This window comes from Marmota marmota, unplaced genomic scaffold (assembly GCF_001458135.2).
Source record: "Marmota marmota marmota unplaced genomic scaffold, marMar, whole genome shotgun sequence".
Lineage (NCBI taxonomy): Eukaryota > Metazoa > Chordata > Mammalia > Rodentia > Sciuridae > Marmota > Marmota marmota.
The window spans coordinates 906,725-929,446 of NW_026000327.1; the positions used below are offsets into that span (position 1 = coordinate 906,725).

At 45.5% G+C, this 22,722-nt stretch overlaps 1 protein-coding gene and 1 long non-coding RNA gene across 5 annotated transcripts in view; one reads left to right on the plus strand and one right to left on the minus strand.

Annotated features, from left to right (window-relative positions):
• Positions 1–22,722, minus strand: part of Tbl1x (transducin beta like 1 X-linked) — a 180,059-nt gene that overhangs the window by 41,359 nt on the left and 115,978 nt on the right. For 3 of the 4 annotated variants that reach the window (XM_048797384.1, XM_015505237.2, XM_048797385.1), the window contains 2 exons: positions 8,524–8,612; positions 887–994 (listed from right to left, as the gene is read on the minus strand). In XM_048797384.1, coding sequence (XP_048653341.1) covers positions 887–944 — 58 coding nt within the window. In that variant the 5' untranslated portion in view covers positions 945–994; positions 8,524–8,612. The remainder of the gene's footprint in view (positions 1–886; positions 995–8,523; positions 8,613–22,722) is intronic. The other variant, XM_048797386.1, reaches the window with a different exon arrangement.
• On the plus strand, positions 5–18,831 carry LOC125614496. The gene is made up of 3 exons (XR_007345075.1): positions 5–135; positions 784–789; positions 18,821–18,831. It is a non-coding gene; the product is annotated as an uncharacterized LOC125614496 (long non-coding RNA).

Here is a 22,722-nt window from a genome sequence, read left to right on the forward strand (position 1 = left end):
TGGACCTTGACAACAGCACACGCGCCTTACACATTCAGGAGAAACTGTGTTTCAGACTTTGCCCTGGGATCTTGAGTTCTTGCTGCACTTCTGATTCTCAGATGCGGCACCTCCGGGCAGCCCCAGGATCGGTAGGTACACATGCAATGTCTGAGCTAGGGGGCTTGCAGGCCAGGTGCAGTCCATGCAGTTTCAGGTCAGGATGTTCTCTACTTTTGATGAGTTTATCAGGATGCGACCACCAGATAATATAAGCAAACAGGTTACAGCATTCAGATTGGCTAGGCTAAGCTATGGTGTTCAGTAGCTTAGGCTATAGGTATGAAGTGCATTTTCAACTAAGGGTGCATTTGAGGGAGGTGACCACATTGTTAAGCAGAGGATCACGCTGTCATCTAGATCTAGGATGTCTCCAAAGGCCCACATACTAGGTAAGGCGGTGGAGTGTTGAAGAAGGGGGGGCCCCAGTGGGAGGAAGCTAGGTCTTTGGAGGGGCATCCCATCCTGAAGGACCCTGGGCCCTTCCTCTTTCGCTCCATAAGTCTCTGGTGTCAAATCTACAAGGTTCAAATCAACACCCCAGTGGGTCAATGTTCTCACCATAGTGGAGACCAGGGGCACAAACGGCTCCTGACCCTCTCCATGTTTATCACAAGTTCTCTTGAGGTTCACTTGGGTCTCATTTCACCTGAACAGAAACATCATGGGGATAGCATCGCATTCCAGCCTGGGAATGAGATGGCCCCAGGACCTTCTCTCCTCCCCACTAACTCTCTCACAAAGAGCACCGTTAGCCCTCCTTGTTACCCTTCCACCAACGGCTGGGCCTTCCACCCGCGGCACATTGAAGGCAAATTTCCTCCCGACAGAGAACCAAACCCCTTACCTGATTCCTGGAGGTACCGATACACCAGAAAGTTCACCTCGTCACTGGTAATGCTCATCTTAGCCTCACCTCGCGGCGATGAGGTCTTTACAAAGCGGGAGCCACCCTCTGCGAGGAGAAAAGAAGCGATAAGCCATCAGTCAAAACTCTCAGGACGTTGCCTGCGTTTCACGTCTGCATTCTTTTGGAGAGGACTGAAAACACCACCCACGCTCTCATACACACGATGGCAGTGAACGTCTGATGTCAGGTTTTATAATTATGTGATTATATAAAAACCAAGCAAGCAAACCAACCCAAACTAAGCCAAAATGCTTCTATTCCAACAAGTGCTGGCGAAAATGGGGAGAAAAGGGAACCCTTGCACACTGGCTGGGGGGAACGTAAACTGGTACAGCCATGGCGGAAACCAGTGTGGAAGTTCCTCAAAAATTAAAAAATATAATCAGTATTGGACATGTACCACCACCAGGAATGAAATCAGTAGGTGAAAGGGACACCCACACCCCTATGTTTAGTGAAGCGCTACTTCCAATAGCCAAGAGTCCAACAACCCAAATGTCCTTCCACTGGTGAGGGAAAATAAAATACTATTCAGCCGTTAACAATGGAACCCTGCCATTTGCTACAACATGGATTGAACTGAAGACCATCAGGTTGAAGGAAAATAACCCAGGCACAGGGAGTCAAGTACCAACTGGTCTCACCGATAGGCGCTATCTAAAAGTTGATTGCATGGGACTCGATAGCACATATGTGATGACCAGAGGCCAGGGACAGCAGGGTGGGAAGGGCTGATTAATGGGTATAATTTACACTGACAAGTTCTGAGGTGCCCATGCACAGCAGCGTGACTGCAGATAATAATGCAGTGTATGTTTCCAAAAGCTACAAGAAAGCATGTTGAAAGGTTTCACCATAAACAATGATAAATATTTGAGGAGACACAAGTTTAACCTGCTTTAAACATTACGCAGTAAACACATATCAAAACATTCCATGGGCGAGGCACGGTGGTGCACGCCTGTACTCCCAGTGACTCAGGAGGCTGAGGCAGGAGGATCCCGAGTTCCAAGCCAGCAACCCTGTGAAAGCCTGTCTCAAAATACAAAATAGGGTTGGGGATGTGGCTCAGTGGTCGAGTGCCCCTGAGTTCAATCCCTGGTACTCCACCCGCTCCCCCCCCCAAAAAAAAATTCATGGTACCCTATTAATATGGTTTGTTTTTATGTATCAGTTGCAAAATAGATAAAAAGTGCTTATTGCCTTTGATTTCATTTGGTGACATTTCTGTACTTGTGTACAGGGTGTAAAGAAAACTGTCAGTCAAAATACAAATGTGTCCCAATCTCTGCTTGATGTCTGGGGAGTTTACTCCGAAGACATCGCCTTAGGAAGCCAAGTTAGACACTCAAAGAGAAGCTGTGAAATCAGAGTATATGCCCCGATAAAAAAGTGAAATATTATTTAAGGGGAAGAAGTTAAAGAACAAAAACCATCTGACAGAACATGGGAGCTCCGTACAGACTTTGGCAAGAGCGTCACACTGCTGAGGAGGAATCGGTGCAGAGGCAAACCTGTTCCTTCAGAATTTTTACATCCTGCCGGGGTGCAGCCCTCTGGTTGGTGTATCATCAACTCCTAATGAGCAAACAGACAGGCAGGCGTCTCTCAGGCTTAGTAGGGCCTCAAGGATGAACGTGAGAAACAGCTTGCCACTACACATCCCGACGCAAATGTATCACAGACGTCTCCATCAGCCTCTGGGGTGCCACGCATTCATCAGAGATGGTAAACGAGGAATTTTTCAAATTTCATTTGAAGACTATCATTAAAATATAGAAAGTAATCGTGTGTGACTGTCAGCTGATCTCTGCACCCTGCTGCAACATCACATGAGTCATTATGTAGACAAAAGCAAAATTTTTTTTTTTTTTTTTTAAACAGGTTGAACTTCTACAGAATTTCTGACCCTTTGCCCCAAACAAACAACAATAAAAGAAACAGAAATTACTGATCCACAGCATGAACTGAAGTGTGGCAATTCCTTGTTCCACAACTGGAACTTCTGTGGTTTAAGACCGCTTAACAGGTAGCGATGGAGACAGGAGTACAATTCTGTGCTTTCAGCCTCTCCCTGCTCTAAGAACTTCGGGACAGGGCAGAACCATGTCAGCGGGCCTACCAGTCAAACTGCAGTCAACCTGGAAGTCCCCGGTAGGTAACCGAGTTGGAAAGATAAACCGGCACCATGCAGGGGAGGGCAGATGTCACCCTGCCTGCAAGGGTCAGAGCAGTTGGGATGACCAACCTTGGAGAGCGTCTGGTCTCACTTTTCTGCAAGCTACAAACGAGGAGGAGACCGAGGCAGAGTCAGGATCTCACAGCAGAGAGAAACTGCATCCGTGGACTAACTCCGCATGCCTTGCCCTGCATTCCCAGGTGCCAGTGACCCACGGGGTCTCTGGGGGTGACTATTCTACCTCCTCTAAGTCTGCCTTTTATAATTTCTACCCTTAGGGTCAGGAACACAGAACAACCCTGAGCAACCAATGGTTTAACCTGAAGGAGGAAACAGCAGGCTGAGGCCACAGGACATGCTCCTGGGCCTGCCTCGTGTCCCCTGACAAAAAGCACTTTTGCCGGTCAGCACTTTCTAACGCCCCTGGCAAGGACCCCCTGGAATTGAGGTCCCAGGGTTGACATTCCTGACATGGCTCCATCATGTTTTCCACCCCCTATTTTAAGAGGGGCCATTGATACCATGCTGCCTCCGCCAGAGGCCGATCCCATGTCAACCAAGAAGTGAATCCCCCAGCCCCCTCCTCACTTTTGATTTTCTTCATCAAAGATCCAGATTTTTGAACTGAGGGTCAATGGGACAGTGGTTGGCTTTGGTTTGAGGTGTCAGAGATGGCAGATATTATAATGACTCCAAGTCCTCCTGTGGGCTTTATTTAAGTATCACCAATACTGCATATCGTTTTTAACAAACTCCTTTAAACATACAATTTCTACGCAGAGAATGAGATGACTTTGGGAACCAGCTCTTCCTATCACATGAGCACCTGGAGTCTCCTACTTACTCACGCTTGATGAAAAAGAAAAAAAATTCTGCCCCACTTTTTCTGTGACTAAGAAAAATGAGATCCAAGGAGATAGAAATAATTACTGGGCACCTAGTGTCTGTACAAGTCATGTAAAGTTCCCCACTGTCCCCGAAGGTATCCTGAGGAAGTAAGTGGCAGTCTTCCAAGAAAGGAAGGTTCATAGAAGAGCTAAATTCTTGACTGATGGGGACAAGACCTCTGAATTTGCAAGAAGCAAGGTTAGACAGAGAAAAAGTTCAGGAGTTTTTTTTTTGTGTGTGTGCATACAGGGAAGGGTGTTTTATAAAAATACCCCCCCCCCCTTTTTTGGTGGTGGTGGTGGTCCCAAGCTTTGAACCTGGAGCCTCACACATGCTAGGCAAGTGTTTCATCACTGAGCTACACAGCCAGTCCTTTTCAAATTTTTGAGACAGGGTCTCACTAAGTTGCCCAGGCTGACCTCAAACTTGAGATCCTCCTGCCTCAACCTCCTCAGTTGCTGAGATTATAGGTGTATGCCACCACACCTGGCTGATCTCACTTTTAATGACAAGCCTCATGCCCCCCCTTGTCTCGGGGCAAGAGGACCAACTTCTGTGATGGCATTCAGGGTGAAGGATCAAGCATGTTTGCAGAGAGGAGGCCACCTCCGTCTTCTGTCAAAGATGATTCTCTGTGGACAAGTGGCATGAAGCCACAGATGCCCGTGACAGTTGCAGTATGGACCAATTAGAGGTTCATCAGGCCGAGGGCTCCTACCTATTCCGAACTCACTGGCTCTGTCAGGGTATTGGCTAGAGATGAAGACCCAGAGCAGGACCCACCGCACGTTGGACCAGGGCAGCACACGTCGTGTCCCCACAGGTCCCTCAGCCCTACCAGTTGACGAGGGACAGTCAGCCAGGCAAGGCCGCGCCTACATATTCCATCAAAGAGGCCTGTGCCCGGGCATCCTTCTAGAATGTGCAGCCGGAAACCCAAGCCTCTCTAACTCTGAAGCAGTTTCTGGAAAGGCTTCCAGCCCTGCACTTCTGAGAACTCGGGTGGATCTTTTCCAACCCCTCCCGGCGTCCAAACTAAAAGGGAGCTTTTGCACGGTTCACAGATCCTCCTCGCCCCAGAGAAGGGCGAAGGCCAGGGAGTTCTTAATTAGAGCAACCGTGTTTATTTTCTTGCCCGACCCAGTTTTTGATGAGAGACACCTTCAATTATGTTGATTTGAGGTCTTTGGAACTGTGATTACGCAAAAAAGGGGGAAAAAGAACCCCTTCTACTTGCAGTTAAAGCCACAACACTCTGTGCTGCTTCAACAACAGAAAGAAAAGAGAAAAAAACTAGCATAGGCCAATGGCGTTTGTGGAGACGCGTCTCTCAAGACAAGTCATGTGTGTCTCCTTCCCGTTGGCAGCCTGCTGGCCTTCGGTCTGGAAGCCTCCATTAGCAGGGGTCTTGCATCCAGAGCCAGGCAGCTGGCATATGGACTCCACGTGACCCCCTCATCCAGGGGCCCTTCTCTGTGCTTCTTTGTGGAAATGAACGGGTTCTCTGCTGCCTCGGTCACAGACTCCCTGGATGCTTTCTCTATAATGTCTTTCTCGAGTTTCTTTTCATTTTGCCAATATGAGCTGGTCTAAGATCAAACTTTTCATATACGTGTAAATCCAGATGTACCTCCTCTCAAGTCTTGCATAGGGACCAGCTCTCTTCTATGACCCTGCACATCTTTTCCTCCTATGTGTTGAAGCCACTATGTAGCTCTTTACCCAAAGAGGACGTGGTTAGATAAACTGTGGTAAAAACATGGGAAACACCACGTAGCCATTAAAATGATTTTAAAAAGCAACATGTCACATGTACTCTATGCTTGCTAAGTATGAAGCATTAAGTGCTAAATGCTTTCTAGGACCTGTCACAATTCTGACATAAATATGGCTGTTACTCCTATTATTGCCATTTTACAAGTTAGCAAAATAACGGCTTTGAGTGGACCATGCACAGGGCTAAATTTTGCACACACATACACGCTTCAAAATGCGCTTACAGTTATCTCTAGGGGTGGAATTGTGTTGGACTTAATCTGTGTGTGTGCACTCGCACTGTCTGTATTTTCTACAATGAACCTAAATTGTTTTTATTTGTAGTAAATAAATAATTGAAACCTGTCGATATCTTTGTGTGAGACTCGGTGCAATATGAAACCACAGGGTTGGGAAAGCCCCCAACAAGTCTTCTGCTGGGAGAAGAACTCTGCTCTTTGGGGGTAACAACACCTCCCAAAGAGGCACTCAGAAAGGGTCTTCTCTAGGCCTGGCTGCCCTTGTGGGTTAATGAATGGCTGGCTGAGACCTCATGCAAACCCCTGTGCACATTCGCAGATGTTTAAGTGATAGAAGAGAGCTTGGAGGCCAGCCCAGAAGCACACCTTCTTCCAAACGCTCCATCTAGGAAAGGCAAACCTGTTATAAAGCTCATTTCCGGAGCCAGGTGACAGACATGGTGAACAGTGTATGTTCCCTTTAACATTCACCTCTCTACAGTTAGATGCAAGTTCTCATATTCGAGATTCCAAGCCAATGCCTCTCAAGCAGGTCTGCTCAGGGAACACTGACACTGAGAGCTACTGCTACCACACAAGAGTAGTTTGTCCCGTTTTTCTAATGACTTGGGTGTTTGCGGTAATATTTCCAATGTCCAGATCATTACAACTGATTTTCTAGCCAGAATCAGTTCGGAGAGAGAGAGAGAGAGAGAGAGAGAGAAACAGAGACTCCACATGATGTGCACCAGATCCTCGAATTTCAGGAACACACATGGGCTGGTTATGAAACCTCTACAAACACTGATTTGCCACCTAAATATATAGGATTCATCTGGGCCATAGAAAGTCTCTTTCCAGTGTTAGCATCGTAAGTGGGGTCATCTACCCTACCCGTGTCATCTGGCCTGCAGAGGCTGGTGGAAGGTGACAAGATCAGCCCTTTCTGTTTCCTGTCTTGCTATATGATCCCTTTTTTTTTTTTTTTTTTTAATTTTTTTTTTTTTTTTTTCAGAGAGAGTAGAGAATTTTAATATTTATTTTTTTAATTTTTCGGCAGACACAACATCTTTATTTGTATGTGGTGCTGAGGATCGAACCCAGGCCGCACGCATGGCAGGCGAGCGCGCTACCACTTGAGCCACATCCCCAGCCCTATATGATCCCTCTTGTGTGAACTTCATGAGGTCACAGAGCTAAGGGAACCCTTGCAGGGTTGGCCCTGCACTGCCTAGACATTCACCCTCTAAAACTGCGAGCCATATAAACCCTTTTTCCCTCTAAGCAACCAGTCTCAGATATTTCCTTAGAGTAACACCAACAACCACACTAAGAACTAATAAAACTGATACCTGCTCTTAGTCTTTCCTGCATTTTCCCACATCTACATCAGAGCAATTATCTTGTCTTTTCCTGGTTTGAAATCCATCTTGACTGATAACGTAAACAGTGACACTTTGAAATGTGGACCTTCCTAACGAGCATACCAAGCACTTTAAAACTGACATCCAAGAAGACACTATCACCAGAGCATGCTACAGATGACTGACAGGCGCGCGTTGGAGCGGTGCAGTCAGAAGCCCTCACTTCCTAATGTGTTATTTGCAGATTATTCCCAGCCGTATGCAAGACCTACAGCTACTATAGTTCCCACTAAATGGAACAACACAGTCCCATTTCTGAGGATGATCACAGAGGGCCATCTACAAGTTGCCCACTATGGGAGAGTAGAAAAAATTCCAAGTCACTTACAAATATCTTATAGTAGGAATCTGATCAATGCATATTTAATTTATTGAACTGACACTTATGTTTCCTAAGCACCACATTAATACCCAATCAAAATAGCACCTCTCCCTGGTACCCACAGGTGTCAAGATAACAACTTCACAGAACTTCTCTGGGTGTCAATTTTAATTGTGTGTGTGGCCTTCAAATCGACACCTGTACACATGTAACTGTTTTCTCTGCTACCTTGGAAAGCTTGGCATGTCACCAGATTTATACATAGTGACCTACATGATTTTCTAATAAGTTTCAAGGTTAACCAGCAAGTCAATTTGCAGATAGACACAAATCATATTAAGAAACTAATAAAGCATAGAATTAAGGTACAGGAGCCAAGTAAAATCTATACTCAAGTGCCCAATTATAATTAATGCTTCAGCTTAATTATAATTCATAATGTTGACAAGAGAGATTGATTTTCGATGGTGTCTCCCTCTCATGGCAAGACTCAGGAAAGTTTATGATAGCCGGTCCAGGATCCAAAATTCTTAGAAGGCATCACAAGGCTAATTCTTCATGCAGAATTGACCACATAGCTTATAAGCCTTTGATGATGTTCTTACTACCTTCAATTTCTGCAAAGAGGAATATCTGCAAGTTCTTTTTTTTTTTTTTTTTTTGAGGTGGGGGAGATCACTTTAAAACAAGGGTTCAGCTTTGGTGAAATGCTTCTCAAATGGACCTCGGACAGCAGGACTAGCACCCAGGGCACATGGGCTGCTTACCGTTACGGTGACGTCATGTGGAGACCTTTGGACCAGTGGGCTGCCCGGCATCCGATCATAAACTCCGCAGACCGTCTGCAGGCACAAGCCTGGGGAGAAACAAGATTGGAGAAGCAGACTTAAAGATCTCTGGGGGTGTGCTGGCTTGTCACCCCACCCCCAGGCCTTCAGGTTTGTCCTTCATGGTGTCTAAAGGTTGCTGCCTTAATCCCGAGCTCAGATGACAGGGTGCTGGATGCAAAGCAAAAAGCAAAACAACCCAAAAGAGAAATTAAAATAGCCAGTGAGGCATGTAAAAATGATGGCAGAAAAGAGCCTCAAGTTAGATAAAACCACTTTTAGCTCAGATATTGCTACTGCTGGTTATTTTATGGCAAATGACTGTCCACCAAACCATCTTTGTTTTCGGACAATACCTTAGTGCACATGATAAACTATGCACAACTCTTTATTTTTCAGTTGCTACAAACAAATGGGCCATTTCCCCTTTGTCCGTAAGAAACTTCTTGTCCTGGGTTGGGAATGAACCTAGTCTCTTAGAGACTTGAAATTATCCAGAATCATCTAAAAACCAAGTAACCAAGACAATTAAATGACCGTCATTTTCTTTAAATTCTTACTCAACAGTTTTCAGTCAGAATCAAAAGGCACCAGGTTTAACACGATTCAAATCCACACGAGGCTGCATGCTCAAGCTGTTTCTTATTAGTGAATTTATAAGGAACCCCGTAAATTGTTTTCAGGAAGTTCAAGCAAATTATTCCCACCGAGTTGTGTTTATAGTAATACTGTTTAAAGGAAGGAAATTAAAGAGATTCTACAGGCAGGTTCATGAGCCTTCAGGTTTCATTACAACGCATTAAAAAAAAGAAAGAAAGAAAAAAGAAATCCCAAGAATATACAAGATGAAAGTAATACCAGGCAAGAAGAGTAATGAGATTTATACAGAATACATCCACAACTCCAGAAATTAAAAGGCTTAGGAATGAAGCAGCAACAAAGGAATATTGATTTCGCTTCTAAAGTTTTTTTTTAAAAACCCACTGATTTATGGAAAGAAAAATCTTTAGTGGAGATAAACACAGCAGTACTTGTTAGAGTAAGTGGAAGCAGAAAGCAGATCACTGTTTGCAGGATTGGGCTGTAAATTATGAGGGGTGGGGAGTGGGCAGGGAGTAAGCCTTATGATGAAGTTACTAAATGTCATCAAGTATCAAAATATGAGCAGATTTCACCACAATAAGCTCCAAATTGCCTGTAAATTAAAACATTACAATCCATAATAATTCAATAAGTAATTAATATACAGACAGCTCTTATTACAAGATGTTCAGGGAACAAAAAAAGCCTTAGAAATGAAATTCCTATTTTCTTTGGTCCACAACAGATGGTAACTCACAAATTAGAGTCTTGAAGTTGAAGATTATCTTTTATATATGTTGCAAAACTCTGTAAGTGTAATTAACTTATCTCCTACGTGTGATCAACACAGAAAAAAATTGGGCATGGCGACTCTGGTTTATAACATTCTATGGTTACTCCAGACATCAGGACTAATTAGCTCATTGATAGAAACGATACATGAAAACGAGAAATCCAACCCCCGGATATCTGGTCATGACCGACTTCCATTTTCAGTAGAATCATTATTAGTAAACTGTGCCAGCAAGAGATGTTGATGTAAGTGAAGAATCTGTGTAAAGCACAAATGATGTTAATAACTGCAACATGTTCTTTTTCCCAAACGGCACGACCTGACAGATACAAAAAGAAGTCTCCGTGTCCTGTTGCCCTGGGCTCCTGGTGTGGCCGACATAACACCCTGGGCTCTCTGGGCTCGCAACTCAGAAAGCACCTGCCTTCCCACGAAAAGTAGGTCAAAACAGAGCTTGGGCTGATACAGTTCTGGAAACAATTAAGGCTGTAATCAAATATGACAAAATAATTGACGAACTCCTGATCCACCAGCCCTCCTTCCCTGGTGCATTCACCTTGACCTTTAAGTCACGCACGCACGTCTTACAGCTTGCTGTGAGGCAGGTGTGCAGCTCCAAGACCAAGTTCTGTAGACAGTGGACCAGCAGATTTGAGAAGTGACACGTACACCGTGGGTTTTGCTGGGGAGAGGTATTGGCCCCATGAATTGTTCTGTTGTTTGCATATGAAAATGTGTAACCACAAATCCCACCATTTCATGTGAGTATAATGCACCAGTAACAGAATGTGTAAAGAAAAAAATATACCACTGGCCGTGAGATTTCTACAGCATAGGCTGGTCATGGGGTGCATACACAAGGAATGCTAGGTGAATGAATGGTGTACCACATCAGGGATTGAACTAGGGGTACTTAAGTCACCTCAGAAAGCCCATCCCCAGCCCTATTTTGTATTTTATTTAGAGACAGGGTCTCACTGAGTTATTAGCACCATGCTGTAGCTGAGGCTGGCTTTGAACTTGCAATCCTCCCGTTTCAGCCTCTCGAGCTACTGAGGTCACAGGCATGCACCACCATGCCCAGCTAAAACTAGCCATTTCAAAGTGCACAGTTCAGTGGCATTTATACATGTTACATGACTAGAACCTATACCCATTTCCAAAATATTGTCACCACTCCAGAAGGGAATCCTCTACCTGGGTAAGGAGGCTGTTCCCACTCCCTTCTGAGTTATAGCAACGAGCAGATCGACTTCCTGGACTTGCCCATGCAGGATGCGTCCTGTCAGTACAAACCACACTGCGTGGTCTATGACCTTCTGTGTCTACCTTCATTCACAGAGCATGTTCACTTCCATCAGGTGTAGCACACATCATTCCTTTTAATGGCTGAATACTATTCCGCTACGTCAATGGATTGCATATGGTCCAGCAGGTGATGAGCATCTGGCCCCTAGGAACAGGGCTGCTTTGAATGCGCACGCACGAGCGGATGTTTGGGCATCTACTTCGCATTCCCCGGGAGTACCTACCCAACAGTGCTACTGTCCTCCTCTGCTCTCTGGAGATCAGTTTACTCCTTCCTAAGGACCCAAGAGGAAAGCAGGAGAGGTGGAGGGAAGCTCAGCTGTCCTGACCTAGGGGGAGAGAAGGGGACGTGGCTACAGAAGCCACGCAGACAACAAAGGCAGCAACCCCACAAAGAGGAGCTGGGGACCTGCCAGCCTAAGAGCCACTTGCCCTGTGGCCAAGAATACCGGGCTATTTTCCTGTTGGGGGCAAACAAAATGACCTTCCCATTCAGACGCATGTGCTACTGGGTGCATAAGCACTTTCAAATAAAAGCACGAGATTATCAGGTCTCTGCCTCCCTCCTACCCCCGCCCCAGGACAGCAGGCATCGGGAGACACTCCTCCACACCATGACCACAGGTGGAGGCTCTCCTACAGGGGATACACAGCACCCACCCCCAACCAAGATTAATCCAGGCCAAAAAGTCAAGGACCGAGGCTGAGGAGCTCTCTTACAAGAAAATAAATCGCAGAAGCACCGATTTCATCTCTTTGTGGCTGCTGCCTGGATAATTTTATTTTGCAGGGGGTTTAAAAATACTAGAAGGTAGCCAGGCGCAGTGGTGCACGCCTGTAATCCCAACAGTTCAGGAAACTGAGGCAGGAGGATCCCAAGTTGGAGGTCAGCCTCAGCAACTTAGTGAGGCCCTAAGCAAGTTAGCGAGACCCTGTCTTAAAATAAAAAAGGGCTGAGAATGTGGCTCAGTGGTTAAGCACCCCTGGGTTCAATCCCTGGTCCCCCCCCCCCCAAAAAAAAAAAAGTTGAAGATAAACATAATACAGGTCTTAAGATTCAGAAAGGATTGCCCAAGGGTTATTTCCATAGGTTGTCAGAAGGCTTCTTTCTGTGTGGTCCAAATTTATAAAATAAATAGCTGATGGATCGCGACAGGATGTGTTCTCATTGATCGTAAATCAGAATGTTTAACCATGTAATCACTGATTCTCTTTCCAGATAAAATATAATCAAGTCTGTACAAGAAAACTCCTTTAGCTCCCCATGGAGAGGCCAGTAAGGAACAGGTCTGGGGCCTCCTGCCAACAGCCCATGGGCACTTGCCAGCCATGGAACAGAGCCACCAGGGACGTGGATCCTCAAGGGCCCTATGGACACTTCAGGTGACATCTTGTCTGCAACCTCAGGAGGGGACCCAAGCACAGCATTCACCCAGCCTGGTCACACTGACATTGCTGACCTTCAGAGTCTAACACACTGTCAAAACCAGGTGGGGAATATGCCTGGGGCAGGGGGTCTTCTCAGCAATGCCTCATAAATCGGGGATAATGTTTGCAAGGCTGTGGCCTGGAAAACCCACAGCCAATGAACTCGGAAGCCCATCAACTGGAGATTTTAAAGTAGCAGAGAGTGTATGCCAAAGTATGTTCTTTGGAATGATATTTTTTGGATGGGGCCAGTACTGGGGATTGAACCCAGGGCCTTATACATGCTAGCAAGCACCGTACCCCCCGAGTTACATTCCCCACCTTTAATTTTTTAAATTTTGAGACAGGATCTTGCCATGTTGTCTAGATGACCTCAAACTTGTGACCCGCCTGCCTCAGCCTCCTAAGTAGCTGTGATTACAGGCCTGCGTCAATGCGCTGGACACAGAATGAAGTTTTCCAGGTCACTTAGTAGGTAGGCATTTGTTATGAAAAATGGTCCCCCATCCAAAAGGACCGGCATCGAGGGGTTAAATGGAGATGGAAAGAGTAACAGCCCGCACATGTTTGCCTGGCTTGCTCTGAAGTGCTTTGAACTCACTTAATCCTGATCATTTAAAATGCACAAAGTGCTTAGAATGCTATCTGCTCAGATGACCTGTATTCTGTCTTGCAGAAGCAACGGTTCCCATCCTCACGGGGCTATTGTCAGCTCAGGGACTTCCACAGTGCCCAGGAGCTGCTCGGGCACCTGACAACACCTTGTCCCTCTGTGCCTGGATGTGTTCACAGCTCAGAGCCGCAGGCAGCACATACTCTGTGATGTGCCTTCTTCCCCTAGCAATGCTTCTCCTGGGCTCCCTGTGCACCTAAGCACCGCCCAGACCATTCTCCAAGGTTCACTCGGTCTACGTCCAATGCCTCCGCAGAACACTTTGCACGTGTTGAAACGTTAAAGGCGGTTTTCTGATGGATGATGAATAGACCCTGCCACTAAACACCAAGATCAATGGGGCTCCCACGGCTAGAAGCTCACGTGTTTTCCAAGGGAAATACACAAGCAATGTGACTTAGAAAACAGACTCTGGAAGCCTGAAATGCAGAATGACAGTGGTCAACCATAATGGATAAGTGTGCCAGGTGATAATGACTTACAACAGTTAATGCTACTTTTAACATAGTAATAGTGTCAAGAAGTGGGGCAGTTCTACACCAGCCCTGCCCACTGGGAATTAAAATCAGGACACCATCCCTGCCTCTTTTCGATCACAACCCATCAATCATTTTCTCACATCGTTTCTGAGTCACGTTTGGAAAACCCTTTGTGTAGATGGACCATTTTCTGCCCCTGTGGTCAATGTATGCCTATCTGTATCCAGAAAGGGGGACACGCCTTCTCCTTCACAGTCACAAGTATGGCATACAAAAAGGGTTATGTATTCTTCACTTAGTGACACTCGAGTTTATAATAATCTATTTGGACAAAGTTTACATATTCTTCCTACATTTACATATATAGTTTACATAGTCTTTACATACACACGTGAAAACATTTCCAAATGGTAAAATCATTCACCTATTTATTTTTCTCAAACGAACAGAATACTAGAAACATTTATCTTGGAGTGACCCCAAGTGGTGTATTCTTTGTACGTTTTTAGGTCCCCCCCCCAGAGGGGTGTCTATAATTGGGACAAAACCACACAATAAGTTAGTGTTCTTTAAAAATAGGTCTAGGAAACCATAAACTAAACCCAAGACACTTGTGAAAAGATTTTCCTTTTAAAAAAATCTGCATGGTCTGGCAGGACCACGCCTATAATCCCCGCAGCTCAGGAGGCTGAGGCAGGAGGATTAGAGTTCAGAGCCTCGCAACTTAGCGAGGCCCCGTCTCTAAATAAAATATAAAAAAGTGCTGGGGATGTGGCTCGGTGCTTCACTCCCCAAAGTCTGCGTGGGTAAATGATAAAAATTGCCGTCCCATGTCTACAGAAAGAGGCTGTGGCTCACAGCTGTCATCACAACTATGTCTCTGGCTAACCCCCCTGGCAGCCTTGATCTTGGAGTCCGTTTCTTAAGGAAGTTTCTGAAAACCAGGCCCCAGCAGGCTGCACACGGTGCCACCTTCTATCAACTACCTCTATCGTGAATGCCACTCACATTTTTCCTCAATCAAAGAAAATGACGGAGTGTTGTATCTTTCATGATAAAATCCCCCAGCCAGGCATTTTTATAACCACACGCTGGTTCACACTGCCGGCATCTGACGTGCAGAGAAACACACACACGAACTCCCCAGCAGGCTTAATGAAGACGAAATGCCTGAGGAGATCTCCACTGTAACGTCCGCTAGGCTACCGTGTCAATCAACTTTCTGACACTGTGACAACACACACGAGAGCAATCAACTTAGAAGAAAGGTTTACTCTGGCTCATGAATTCAGAGGGTTCAAGTCCATGACCACTTGACCCCATTGCCTTTGCCCCGGTGCTAAGGCAGCACATCATGGTGTGTGTCCCTGGGGAGCAAAGCTGTTTGCCCCACAGTAGCCAGAGAGCAAAGAGAGAAGGGGTCGGGTCCCAATGTCCCCCTCAAACGCACACCCCAGTGTCCTAACTTCCTCCCATCAGAGTCCAGCTCTGAGAGGTTCCACCCCCTCCCACAGCGCCACAGGGTGCAGACCAAGTCTTTGACACCCTGGCCGTGGGACCCTAACCGTGGCACTACTGTGTTCTATCCTCCCCCTTCATGAAATGAGTTTAGCAGGTGGGGACACACCCAGGCACGGCCAGTGAGAGGGCGCTGCTGCAGAGCCAGAGCTAGAGCCGGCAGGAGCACGCTTCCTGTTCCAAGGGCCACGTGGCGAGCAACTTGGACAGGAGGCAAGACCACTCACTCCACCTGAGCCACTGACCACAGGCAGATGATGGGTGGCCGTGTGTCCCAACCAACAGGCTGCAGGCTGGGTGGTCACAGCTCTGCCTTGCAGTGGCTTCACATCAGACTCACAGCTGTGCACTCCTGGCACAGGGACCCACTGAGAAGTTAGGACAGGTCACCTGCCACTGCCAGTGACCTGCCAGGAACAGGGACAGGAACACACCACGTACTGAACCTTACTCCAGGGTGAAGCAGGTCTGTGACGGTGGAGAGGGCGGCAGGAGTGTGGGTTGGACCCCCACCAAGGTTCCTGGTCCCGGGACACTTCTCAGGGCCGCCTGGGGACTCCACGGAGCATCCCTCTCTGCTAAGACGGTTCTTGCCAAGTGCCTCACGGCAGCTTCCGACTTCAGAACGCTCATCTTTCAATTCACACAATAAACCTTTGCGGCTGCTGTAAGACCTCCAACTCCTCAAAGCCCTTTCCTACCAATTGACGTTGCTGAATAGAACAGGCTCAAGTGCACACAAGACCGAGTGCCCAGAAATCCAGGGGCCAGAGGACACATAGGTCATCTCCCCTGCACCCGAGGGCTGTGCGGGTCAGTTTTCTCCTATCTTCTTTTCATGTGTGTGAAAAACAAGGACACTGGCTTAATCTCACATGACACTGGTACAAAAAAAGGCAGTTTGTAGTGTAAGATCACTGGGATTTGTGTGTGTGTGTGTGGGTGGGGGGGGGGAGGGTACTGGGAATTGAACCCAGGGGCACTGTCCCACTGAGCCACATCTCCAGCCCCTGTATTATTTCTTTTGAAACAGGGTCTCAATAAATTGCCAAGCCTGGCCTCAAACTTGTGATCCTCCTCCTTCAGCCTCAAGATCATTGGGAAAAGAAATAACCAAATATTTTGCTGGAAAGAGTAAGTCTATCATTTAATTTGAAACTACTTTTATCATGGAGAAGCACTGACAGGTACTCATTGTCTCATGTGGTCTAAGAGCGCTATCAATTATCCACATAGGTCACATCAAGAAAATGTGTCTCATAACAGCAGCTAGCACAGGGTTGAGCATTACATCTGTCAAAAAGATTCGGGTCTCCTACTACAAGTGCTAATGAATCCTGAAACAGGAAAAAACATGTTTAAAAAAAGTATTCTGTGAATCAAATATCTTCACCAATGGGAAACAGAATTTCCACAATACTCAGGGATTCCAATGGTCTCCTTTGACTGAATAGTTAGGGACCAGATGCTGAAGTCAAACCAAATACAGTGAATTTTTATGGATGGGGGACGTGTATGTCAGAGGATTACTGCGACTCAGGAGGCAGGCACGCAGCTGTGGCCTCAGCTACTGGGGAGGCCGAGACAGGAGGATCACATGAGCCCAGAAGTCTGAGCCCAGCCTGGGAAACACTGCCAAGAAGAAAGGTGTGTGTGCGTGCGTGTGTGTGTGTTTTGGGGGTAACAACTTAGCCACACAAGCAAAACGGAAGTGAATGAAGCTATCCTTGCAAATGGCGCTCGATCACATTTATCTGTGGCTTTCTTAAGTGGAAAGATGTTCATTGGTTCTCAACTGAACTTTGCAAAAAGAGAACACACACATGCCCACTTCCTACGAAAACTAAATATCACAGAAATAGATTTTAAATGTGCTTCCCACTTTAAGCTTAGTCTGACTTGCTTTAAGACTTCTCTTATTTCTCAGGCCCTAATATCATTGCTTAAGTAAAACACCACACCCAGTGTAAGTTATGTGGCACAAAGCTCCGACGGTGATACTCCTGAAAACAAACACTTGAACAAAGTAAGGTGTCACTTAAATAAGTTCACAGAAGGACAGATGCTATTTTATGTTAACTTTCTACAAGTCACACTTGAGTGTCAAGAACATCTCTTTGTAAAACAAGTCATCCTAGAGTCCCAAATGTGGAATTTGCAGGGATATATATATATTACATCTCAGATTAAATCTGGAGGCACATGCCTTTCAGTTAGCTATAAACCTTGTCCCCCAAAGTGTATGAACAGAAGGGTATGATGGGTGGGGTACACCTATCAAAAGCCAGGATTACCACATATCTACACCTCCTGGTGCACACCAGCATTATGCACAGTCAGGAAATGGAAAAGCCTGTGTTTATCAACAGAGGCATAGATAAACACAACGTCTTATACCGTCACCTACTATTCTTCCTTTAAAAGGAATGAAATTCTGATACGTGCCACAACATGAATGAACCTTGACGACGTTGAGGGTAATAAGCAAGATGCACAAGGGAAAATGTTGTATGATTCCACTTAAGTGTGGACTTAGGGTGGTCAGAGAGACAGGCACTGTGCACAGGGAGAAATAGACGGTTATTGTGTACTGGGTACAGAGTTCCAATGCAGGCGATGAAGGAGTCCTAGAGATAGACGAAGAATGTACTTCACACCACTGAACTCTGTTTAAAAGCGGTAAATTCTGCGTTATGCATATTTTGCCACATTTTTTAAAACCTGCAATGCAGCACTGGCGCACAATGTCATTCTTCCAGAGAGTCTTCTGTTTTATAGAAAAATATTAAAAAATTATAATGATTGTGCACAGTAGAAACAGAATCATTGCCCAGTTTGTTTTCAAACTAACTCGTCCAGAGTATACGAGTATCTACTTTCTCTTCACAAGCCAGATACAAACTCTTAGCAGAAACAAACAAAAAAATGCACTCAGTTATTTTCAAATTCACAGGCGACGTTTGACATGGTTCCCAGTAGAGGAGAGGCATGTCCTAGAAATAGCCTTGGAATCTTGAAGGTTTCCGAAAGACCCGAATGTTTATCAAACTGAGAAATTCTCGGGCTAGCTTCGTCCTTGGAGAATTCAGCTATGCAGTAGCAGAATGGAATACTTTTGTCAATTAAATTCATACTCATCCATTTTATTGGGAAATGAGGATGGACGTTCTTGGTAAATCAAGGTTAATCAGTCATTCAAAAAAACAACCCATTATGCTGTTCTAGAATGCTCAGGACTGTACTCGTAGCTGTGTGTCACAGAAAAAAAGCATATTTTGGTTCCTAGTTTCAGAGATTCTAAGTACTGTACTTAAAAGTGTGTATCTGCATCTCTTACAGAGTCCTGATAAAGCCCAAGGTTAAAGAGCTATCACTTGAAAGTGCCCAAGGAATGCATTAAAATCACTACAATACACCAGACACCCCCATCCTCTGAACCCCTTTACCAAATGCAAGCATCTGAACTCTGCACTCACAACCTACATGTAGGTAAATCAAGAGTAATTTCACTACAACCAGCTTCAACTAGAGAGAAATAAAAAATGAAATCTTGGAAATCACACTGCACTCCATTGACTATATTAACTAGCTTATAGTAATTCATTTAAGTATGTCCCTAAATAATTCATTTCGGTATGAGACGTATCTGATCTTCTGATCTAGTTCCCCAACCTACCTCCTTCACCTTCAAGGACCAGTTTAAAATGTATCTCCTTCAGATCCTTCTAGTGTCTCCCTGGGTATCAGGAATGTGACACTGTAGGAGGCTCGACCTACTTTACTGTGTTTCGGTGCCATCTGGGACAGGGTGGGTAGGTGCTGCTGACATCTATGTGCAGGGCCAGACATCTCATGGTGCAGACAGCCCCCACCTCCAAAGTTCATCCAAGGTCCAAGTGACATTGAGAAAACACATTCCACTCCACGTTGACCAAGGGGACTTCTGTTCTTGAAGTCAGTTTCACATTCTGTTCACGTTGAACGTTTTTCTTGCTCCTATGTTGTCCAGATGCCCACACGGTCCTGGTAGGAGCAGAGTTTTTCTATTTTCCCAACATTCTAGGAGTGTTATTTACGATCTCGGTTATTTATGGTCATGTGGGAAGTGTGACCTCACAGGCTGGCTATGTAGAGTCTTAATGTTTTCATCTTCTGACGCTTCTGTCCCTCTAAAAATAACATTTGTGTCTGCACAAAGGGTCCTCACAGACGGATTTCCGTGGAGAAACAAAGATACCCTGCCAAATTTTAATAGGATGAATGGCGGCAGTTCTACCACTGAGTTATGCAATTAACAGGTGAGATAACACTGCTGTCAGCGTACGATACCTACGGCAAAAAAAAAAAAAATACACACAGGGGAGCATCCTCTTCATAGCGAGACTACCTGCATCTCAGACCTTCACGAACCTGACTTTGCAACCTACTCAGGGTTGAACGTGGGCCTGCAGAGCCCTGGTCCCTGTCAAGTCAAAGAGCAATGCCATGCAGAGTTGAAGGTGAAGGTGAGGAAAATAAAGACCCAAATGATCAGATACGCACAAAGGGGTTCAGGATTTATAAGGCATCAATGTAAACTGGAACCTCACACCCCTCACCCAGCATTGGGGATTGAACCCAGGGCCTCACACCTGCTAGGCAAGTGCCCTAGAACTGAGCCCCGTCTCCAGCCCAAGGCTGGACCACTACCTTCATCACATTTGACCACATGAAATAGTGCCTACTGAAACTCAGAATGCCTCGCCAACCAAGCCAAGAGCTAACAGCTCAAACTGAAGACATGGTACCCGGGGCTGGCCATCCCATCTCCCTCACCATGCCACTCCTACCAGATTTTAACAGCTCCGTGAGTTACATCGTCCTCACAGAGACGAACCACATTCTAGTTCTTAATAGGTGCAAATATTATGTAAGGAAACACAGGGCTACAAGATGAGGGCCTTTCCTATGCAAAAATCTAGCAACATAAACAATACGAATGCCAAAAGAAATGCCCAGGGTCCCACTAGAGAGGGCAGGGTCTGCCAGCCTATCACCACCCATTTTCCCCTTTAGGAGTAGGACATCTGAATTTTACATGAGTACGTGACGTTACCACACACACCCTTCCCACAAGAAGGTATCCATGTAACCCAGTTCTAGCCAATGAGCTATAAGTAGAGATCAGAAATGCACCTTTGCAACAGTTCCCTTAAAGGCAATGAGGCTCCTCCCTATTCTTGAAGGAGTGGACAGTGGATGTGAAGGCAGGAGCTGCAGCAGCCGTCTCGGACCCAGGAAAAGACAGCGTTGGGGACCCCATTCTGTGGAAACCAGAGGTCCCCTCTCCCCACCTCCAAGCTACAAAAGTTACACTTTAGGCCATTAGTTACCTGTTCGAATTATTCATCTTTGACTTCCCATTTACCTTCTAAGGAAGGTTAAAAGCCACTAGCTAACATCATATAACTCAGATCCATCAATGGGAAAAGGAAAGAAAGCATTAAATCTATGGTCAGAAACCAAACTCTTCCCTGGTGCTCAGCAAGTCCACTGTGTAGATGAACAAATATCACCCACTATACTTTTTTTTTTTTTTTTTAAGGGGTAGATTTAATTTTCTGGGTTTGGAACCACATTTCAAGTGTTCTAGAGCCCTGAAGAGTGTTTTAATACTATAAACCAAAGCTTGAACCAAGTCCCTTCCTCCTCCAAGGAGGCTGCGGCATTTTGGCCGACATCAAAGGAAGCAGCCCTGGGCTAAAATCCTGCCTCAGACTCTTGCAACTCTAGCCATCCAGTTATTCACTACGTTGGAGCAACTTTACTGAGTGCCATGAGAACAGCTGTTTATCTCACGGGATGCTTGCACACCAGTACCGTGAGCCCTCTCGGCCAACAAGACACACCCAAAAGGGAGACCCTGTCAGAGCCCAGAACACAGCCATGACTCACTTGGATGTGCTAGGTATCTTTTTATTTTTATTTTTTTTAAACTACGGATTGAACTCAGGGGTGCTTAACCAGTGAGCCACATCCCAGCCCTTTTTAGTTTTTTTTTTTTTTTTTTTTTTTTTTTTATTTTGAGACAGGGTCTTGCTCAGTTGCTCAGGGCCTTGCTAAGACTGGCCTTGAACCTATGAACCTCCTGCCTCTGCCTCCCTAAGACCTTGGGATTACAGGTGGGATGATTTTTTTTTTAAAGGCAAGAATGAAACCTGGGTCTGGGCTGGAATTTTAACTTAATCTAAAATGTAACCGAGTTCTACTTCCTTCATTCCTTACATGAGAACTATTGTTCAGATGGATCCTCATTGTTCAGAAGAAAAACAAAGCAAGGCTGAGCTCTAATCTTGAATTGCTAAGGAGCCATATAAAAAATGTAGGAAACTAACTTGAACGATATATTTTACTTAAGTCCCATATATCTAAAGTAGTTACCATTTTCAACTTGTATCCCATATAAAAATTGAGATCTTTTACATTTCTTTTCCCTAATCTCCCAAACTGACAAGGTATATTTTACAACTTTAGTGATCTCAGTTTGGATGATAAATGCTCACTGGAAATATGCGACTGATATTATATAATAGTTCATAAGATGAACACTTGACAATGTAGATTCACACGCCTGTGGTTCCCGGTATACCTACAAAAGCTATTCAGGAACTGTAGGAAGTATCAAGGGGCTGATGGTACAAGGCCTGCCTAGCATGCACAGGGCCCTGGGTTCCACCATCAGTGCTGAATTTTTTAATTTAAGTTCATTTGAACGTAACCTATTCCTCAGTGACATTAGGCTCACTTAGAGCCCTCAATAGCTCCTAGGGACACAGAGAAGCCTGCAGAAACCAAAATTCTTCGATTATCGTCTGCAGGAAGGAGAGATGTGGTGCTGGGGATTGAACCCAGGGCCTTACATGTGCCAGGCCAGCGCTCTACTGCAGAGCCATAAACCCAGCCCCCAGATTTTAGTTGTCGATGGACTTTTGTTTTATTTATATGTGGTGCTGAGAATCCAACCTAGGGACTGTCACATGCCAGGCAAGCACTCTGCCACTGAGCCACAACCCAGCCCCATAGGGGACTTTGTAGGACATGTATTTCCTCTTTAATCGATCCATTGCAAGTATTTATTTTTATTTTTATTTTTTTAGGGAGGCACTACTAGGGATTGAATCCAGAGGTGCTGCGTCACTAAGCTCCTTCCTGATACTTTTCACTTTATTTTGAGACAGGGTCCAAGTTGCCTAGGAGGAACTTCAACTTGGGATCCTTCTGCCTCTGCCTTGCAAGTCACTGGGATTGGAGGTGTGTGCCACCGTGCCCAGCACAAATATTTAAGTATATGTCTATGACATTTCCCCGCCCCCCCCCCC